The 7,500-nt window shown below is 38.4% G+C and overlaps 1 protein-coding gene across 6 annotated transcripts in view; it reads right to left on the bottom strand.

Annotated features, from left to right (window-relative positions):
* Window positions 1-1,069: 1,069 nt before the first annotated feature.
* Window positions 1,070-7,500, bottom strand: part of LOC138043676 (alpha-1D adrenergic receptor-like) — a 23,012-nt gene continuing 16,581 nt past the window's right edge. For 3 of the 6 annotated variants that reach the window (XM_068890054.1, XM_068890060.1, XM_068890056.1), the window contains one exon: window positions 1,070-4,208. In XM_068890054.1, coding sequence (XP_068746155.1) covers window positions 3,150-4,175 — 1,026 coding nt within the window. In that variant the 5' untranslated portion in view covers window positions 4,176-4,208 and the 3' untranslated portion in view covers window positions 1,070-3,149. Of the gene's footprint in view, window positions 4,209-4,350; window positions 4,449-6,346; window positions 7,262-7,500 lie in introns of those variants that run through there. The other 3 variants (XM_068890055.1, XM_068890059.1, XM_068890061.1) reach the window with 2 other exon arrangements.

The raw sequence follows: 7,500 nt of genomic DNA, 5'->3' as shown, positions 1-7,500 counted from the left end.
CAAAAGCCTATACCACAGTGAACGAAATTGAGCAAAGAAAAAAAGAGACAGAGTTCCAAAGAAAACTCGACAAAGTAACGCGTGGTCGGTAAACGTATATATCAAGCCTAGGCTGAACACCGAAACACACAAATTGAAACCCTTGGTGACGAGAATAGACTTCACAGAACAAAAGAATCCTTTGTTTCGACAGCCAATAGATCTCTGGTTGGCGCATGAATGACAACAAGTGACGTAACGGTGAGTATCGCTATAGGCCAGTTCCAGTTGATTTGGGCACTACCTGGCACTACCCCCATGGAAGAGGTAAATTACTGGCTTTAAGTTTCATATTGGAAGTCATGATATCTAGAGGTGATGATGCCACTCTTTCGTTTAATTTTTCCTAAAAATTGTTGAGTAGAATTTGGTTTTGTTATTTTGGTGATTAATCTCTTGCTAAAGTTACGTAAAGCGAAAATTTCAAATAGAATTGTCATTGTTATCACGGCAAGTTGTTTTTGTTTAAATTAGCAGCCTGTAATAGACCGTTTTATGCGACTAGCTCCGTGAGAGGAAAAGATGAACCAAATTCCGCGCTGTGATTGGTTACCGGAGCGGGTATTTCTCGCTGGGTCCCGCAAGATAAAAAGAAGGTTAATTTTTTGGTGTTTTATCCCATATAATAAATCCTTTATTGACCAAGCTTGTTCGGTTTTGTTCTCGTTCTTGTTGTGCGTGTTTATGGACCTCGACTTCCTCTCGGTCCATAAACACGCAAAACGAACTTGGCCAATATCCAGCCGTCTCGACCCACGCTAGGTCAATAACCTATATATATGTGTATTTTCAGTGTTGGACTGAATCTTTTCAAATGGAAATACTCTTTAAACCCATACTAATTAGGTCTTTAGACAAAGGAAAACAAAAGAAAACACTAGTATGTACTATATGGAGCTTACTAATGAGTAGTTATTTTACCCGTCTCTTTACATAATTTAAAACAGTTAATGGTTACAGAGTACACAAATACTGGGCACTGATTGGCTGAATGGGGGTGACCGTGTTTCTAAAGATGATCGGGTCAACATGGGAAAAAAATGTACCTCTTTATTAATTTAACAGGATTAATTAAAACGGACATACACGTTCCATCTTGGTTTTTTTTTATATTTATGGTCCCGTTTCGGCTTCTGTACGTTTCACTCCACAGATTGGTTGAAAAAAAACGTATCTTGTCTGCCGCCTGCATTTCTAAACATTAGTGATATTTTCTAAACAGAGATGAAGTTTCATATCAATTGAAATTGTCCGAATTTTTTTCCCGAAAACTAGTAGGCAGGTGCTTGGAAATCCTTGTGATACCGGTACTTGATGATCAAAGGGTGCAATACTGCGGCATTCAAGATTTTCGAGCCCTGGTGAAACCAGAACTTAAGTGTTAACTATGACCATCTGCAAGTTTATAAACTATTCGGCAAAAAGAGCTCAGATATCTAAAGTGGTTTTGGCGTAAGTATGTACAAAATAAGATCAATAAACCGTCTGTGGTTTCCATAAATCTCTTGAAAGAGCATAACTTACTTTGATTTTGTTTACGATGCTGCGCTTCAAAGTGGTTTGATCACGAAACTCTATCATGGTCCATTTCAAGTTGCTGTTTGCGCCTGCTTCAAAGCGATTCTTGACACGAGATCATTTAAATGAAAATGGGCTTTATTTTCGGCAAAATGCCCATCAATTTTATTTGTGTAATTGTGCATCAAGACTCGTTTTGAAGCATCGCCCTATTTAAAGGAGTCAAGGTGTCCCTCGGATTCCCGATCCCAGCCCTTGGATTCCGGATCCCGAATCCTGAATAATGGATTCTGGATTCCATCCGAAATCTGTGGATTCTCGAGATTCCACACAATGGATTCCGGATTCCAAAGCCTCTCATTTGCTGGATTCGGGAATCCGGATTCCTTCACATCGGGCGAGAAACAGGTACAAAGCAATTCGAAACTGGACGATAACTATCTGCAACAATATACATGCAAAAATTTCAGCGCATTGATTGGCTGAGAGCACGTCAATTGATCCCAAACAAATAAGAGTGCAGAAAAGCGAAATTAGTGCAGATAGCTGGTGATATTTTTGCATGAATATCATTAATAAGTACTCGCATGATTTTTGTCGTACAATTAGGAATAAATAAGCACTTGTAAATCTTTTCAAAGAATTGCACTCGCCATACGGGATCGTGCAAGTTTGTTCGCCTTTAGTCCACATTGCACTCGAAATCAGGTGATTACCTTGACATGAAACAAACGAAGTTGTGACCTGTTACTTTTCTGCAGTCTTTCGTTTGGAATGTGAACATCGGAAACAGAGTTTGAGTTTCCTAAGACGGATGCACCGCCATGCGATACTAAATTATAGCAAATTTGTTGACATAAGGATACAAAACTCAAGCCAGTTAATATATAAGTTCCTTAGTTATTGTTAATTAATAACATAAGTGATCTAGACCGTCCCTCATGTCTAATTAAAATCTACTTATTCCTAAATTAATTTATTGCTAATCAAGTTACTGGTGTTAATCGTTGCTAGTTATATACAATGGTCGGGTCACATACTGAAGCAAGTAACTTGTTCCAATTCGTGAATCTAAGGTTCTCTAAAGAAGATATTGTTCCAGTGCTGATGGGTGGAGAGATAAACAGGTGTTTCGGCAATTATTACGTTGGGAAAAAGCAATAAACACAAATTTGCGCATTATTATCTGTCAATGTTCCTCCATCCCTCTTCCATCCTTCATCTCGTCGCGTGTTCAACAGTCATGAGATTGTTCACCTCTGAACCACGTTTCAAAATGCACTTTTACTGAGTGGAATGATTTGCAATGAAAGGTGAATCTCTGAGTCGTTATGAGATGAACGGCATTTTAGGTGAAGACGCCGGTCTTTTGATTAAGACAAACAGTGTTAGTCGGGAAAAGGACGCAGATTAGTTTCACTGCTATTTGGAATGACATTAAGGAAAAACCAAACACCTTCCAAATTAGTGACCTAAAACGGTTGTTGGCGCGTTGTGTTAAATTCAGTCTGTAGGTTGGGACTGAAAAATAAGCGAAAGAGCTTATGAATTCTCCTCTGAATCCCTGCCACGAGAAAGCGCTGTGTTTGTCATCATGATTCGCTCTCAATCATCTCCATGTTTGTGACCGTCGTCTGAGCAATAGATCCTCTGGGTTTACGGTTGCTTAGATAGCCACTTATTGCCGAGCCTCGTCTGCTCAGGTACACACTGACCGAGGTTCGTCGGGTGTTTCCGACGGTCTGCTCTAAGTAGACCCGACTGAATAGTCGATGGAAGGCTCGTCTGTAAGTGCGGTTCATGCAAGTGTATATGACTGGATTAAGGCACGAATTCAAATATGCCATCCACTTGATCACGTTGAAGAACTCTGTAGGAGGAGAGGAACTGTTTGCAGTTCCTAAAACGACAACGAAGAAAGGGAGCCAGCAGATGACGAAAGCACCGATGACTACAGCAATTGTTTTTGCGGCTTTCATTTCATTGGCATGGTCTCTCCCTCCAGCACTTCCTATCCTGACAACTTGGATTTTCACAACTGCAAATATGACTGTATACATGACGATAACAAGCGATAAAGGAATGAAGAAACTTACGGCGGACACAAAATGGAAATAGCCTCTTCCTGGCCATTTGGCCAGTCTTAAGCCAGCGACTACAGCTGAGTATATCCAGAGAAATGCAATGAAAATCAATGCCTTTTTTGGTGTCAGTATTTTTGGATACTTGAAAGGAGTCACGATTGCTAGCATTCGATCCACACTGACAGCCGTGAGGTTCATTATGGAAGCCGTACCGCAAAAAATGTCAATACAACTCCAAAATAAGAGCAATTCTTGCGACAAGAAATCCGGCCACGCTGTATGGTTAAGTTGCAGAATAAACCAGAATGGCATTGCCACCAGAGCAACCAAAATATCTGACACGCTGAGGCTGACGATAAAGTAGTTGCAAATGGTTCGAAGATGTGGAAAACTGTAGAAACTGGCACAGACAAGAATATTGCCAAATAACGTCACCAAGATTAGAATGGCAACAAATACTGCGGCAACAACACTGCTTGGTGTGGCGTTTATCCCAGTTGGCGAGGAACTCGTTACATTCTCTGCTTCAGACATGTTTAAAAGCTTCTGCGGATAACTTTAATGTGCCTGTGTATGTACAAGATAGAGAACAAAAGAAAGGTCAACGTAATCTGCATAAATTGATTCCATGTAAACATTACATACGAAACAATGCTTTGGGCCTCTCACGACACAATACACGTGAGTCAGGATTTGGACATGTAGGTACCTTATGACAAGTCGATAAAGGGGAGTTGATCGCTTTTCATCTCACAATAAACAGTTGTAATCATTGCAATTGTATCCGCCATGTCTTGTTTGGCTCGCCTGTTGGAATAATATGAAGATTATTGACGTGGCTTTTTGCGTATAACTCATGACGATAATCGCTTGACGGAAGCTGTGGAGGATTCTGAACACAGTTGTTCTTAATTTAAGCATTTCTATTCATTAACAAACGCATACAGAAAAATTAGTTGTCGTAAACACTTAAAAGCTTTTGTAAAATGGCATGGAAACAACAAACTGAAAAATTAAGCTATGGGTCTTAGGTCCCAACTAGAGTCCATTGAAATAAATCAGCTAAAATTGGCAAACGACCGTGACAAAATAAAATGACAATTCTGTCCACAATTAATAATTGTTTCAACGAAAAACAGCTATCCATCACCCGGTTGGTAAAATAGCAACAGAGGTAATTTACATTTTAATCAATTGAACCTCAAATCAGAGTCTTTTTGCGTACAAATCGGATTTCCGATCCACCTACAGAAACAAGACCAACTCAAGCATGGAAAAAGCAATGTAATAATTTTTTCAGCATAATATTTACAAAAGAGGCCAGGTGATAACGCATCGAGCACGCTGCCTAAACTAACCCCTTGTAAAGACATGTCATACCAAATGAAGGTATATAATTACATAAGGAAGAAAACTGTTTGCGTAAGCCCTATCCAAACATTTTTTTTTTTTAGCTACGCACACAAAACTGATTGATTTCCTATTTCCTGTCTCGATTATCAAACACTTTGAATTTTTTCAATTTGTTTTGGAGTGTACTCAATTTAATATATCTACAGATCTGTGTAATTTTTCCAGAAGGTGTTTAATCTTCAGAAATCAAAAGATACCGTGATTTCAGTGAACCATTATCAACTGTGTGGGTTGCTTTGTGCTTTCGTCGAATAGGTAAATGCTTGTCACCGGTTATTTGCATTCCGAATCTACAAAATCTTTCCTCTTTTGGAACCAAAGACCGAACTGAGAAAATATCAGGCAAGATGAACACATGAAATTATGTTCTTCTCAGAACACAAATAAAAGCTGCGGAACCGAAAAATAGAAAAACGTTTCTCGGTTTTGAATTAATCAATTATTTGTTTGACGCATTTTCTTTTCATATCGTTTGTTATGTATGGTATTTTTCCATTTACACTGTATACAGCATTATATTTGAGAAAGCTATTTCTGGGAGCAAACACAGGCTTTCTCTGTTATTAGAAGTCGATGAACGTTCATTTTATTGAAAGCCTTCAAATCTTAGTGAGTACAAACAGTAATCTAAGTTTTTGTAGTTACTATGTAATGTGAAACACTAAAAAAAGAAAATCGCTGATAGATTTAGCCCACATCTACCACGTCAATAAACTCAAGGAACGTTCACCTTATTCTTACGTTAGTATTACTTCTTTTCTACCGCGTTTTGAAAAGAAAGATTGTTTTCAAATTCGGATTTTGAAATGAATTTCCAGCTCGCCACTTGTTTTTCTGCTTGCCATCGATCACAATCATGAGTTGGGACCATCACTCAGTGGAACTTGCTAATGATTTTTATTATCAAACGGTTTCCAGTTTGTATATTTTTCTCCTGACAGTTTATTCTAGACAAGTTCCTCCAGTAAGCTACATTTATGTCGATCAACCTTTTTCCTGTCTCTTAAAGTTCTCACCCATGAGAATCCAACTAGTATAAATTTTCATTCACCCATTTTGAGAAAAATGCAACATTTTCTTAAGTCGATATAAAATATCTAGTTTTCCTTGTAAAACGCTGTTATGAATATTGATTCATCTCGTTCATACAATGCTTACCATGGCCGCTAATTAAAGGTACCCGACAAATCAGATAGTGCCAAAACAATTTGTTAGCAACTAAAACGTCAGATCACAGAAAGAGACTACTGAGAAAGTAGAACAATCGAAAAAGAGAAGGGTAACGTTTCTACCTTACTTTGTCCGCTGGACAAATCCTCTCTTGAATCTCAGTTTCTTTCTTTGTTTGTTTGCTCATAAAGGAATGTAGCTGCCAACACTGATGGCAGGAAACTCCTTAATTAAACATCACAGAACCGAATGAAAAAGCAAAATGCAGTTGTTTCACCAGTGACGAAAAGGCCAGCTCAGTGATGCTAAGCAATTATACCTTCGAGGCTGCTTAGAAGTTGGTTAACCTGTTCAGATGTAAGTAGCTGAAGTAATCACAACCAAGTTATGTCTGATGAGAATAAAAGGCTGCAACACATCTCTTGCTAAACTTAGCGATACCTTCCACCCTGTCTTGAAGTTGTCATTTTAACGGAAGAGCAGATACTAGACAAGTAGAAGAAACTGATCGAAACAAACAAGGAGGACGCAAAAACAATTAGACAAATCAAACAGGAAATAAATGACACGGCATATGGAATCAAAGCAGGCGAGTCGGTTATTATGTTAATGCCTCATTTTCTTTCCTAATTTTTAGCGTGTCATATGTATCTCTCATCGGCAGCCTTGGCACCTTAATATTCGGGTTCGAATTCGGCTTCATATTAATTAACCTACTATGTCAGTTCTAACAAATGATAAGTGCTGACCATTAACTGAAATTAAGAGCAAAGAATCTTATGTAATCACCAATTTAAAATCTAAGTAGCACTGATGAAGAAAAAAATCCTGGTTGCGGACAAAAGAAAATGACTATTCGGTTACCAGCATGACAACTTTTTGTCGTAGTAATTAAAAAAACGTCTTCCGAGCCTTTCTTATTCAGTTATACATGCATTGACCTAATTCAAAACTGAAATCGCTTTCCCAACTTTGGTGATCTTTCCTGTCTCATAGCAGTGGCAACCATATAAATATAATTAAAACATTTAATTACTTTGGTTCAATCAGTTATTTACGGGTCTTCTTAACAACGTCGCCTGCTTGGTATATACCATGGTTGTCCACCTTTTTTTATTAACTTATGTCTCAGCAAATTGTGACAATGGTCCTGATTTTAAAAGGCTTTTGATGGGTGTCGAGCAATATTTTTCCTCAAAACAAACCGAGCACTGATTTCGAGACGAAGGGTTTCGAAGAAATCCACACCCGGACAATCTAGGAGTCTTTCAGGATC

The sequence above is a fragment of the Montipora capricornis genome, chromosome 3 (assembly GCF_036669925.1).
Source record: "Montipora capricornis isolate CH-2021 chromosome 3, ASM3666992v2, whole genome shotgun sequence".
Lineage (NCBI taxonomy): Eukaryota > Metazoa > Cnidaria > Anthozoa > Scleractinia > Acroporidae > Montipora > Montipora capricornis.
The sequence above is the reverse complement of the archived record's forward strand: the minus strand, read 5'-3'. Positions and strand labels throughout refer to the sequence as shown.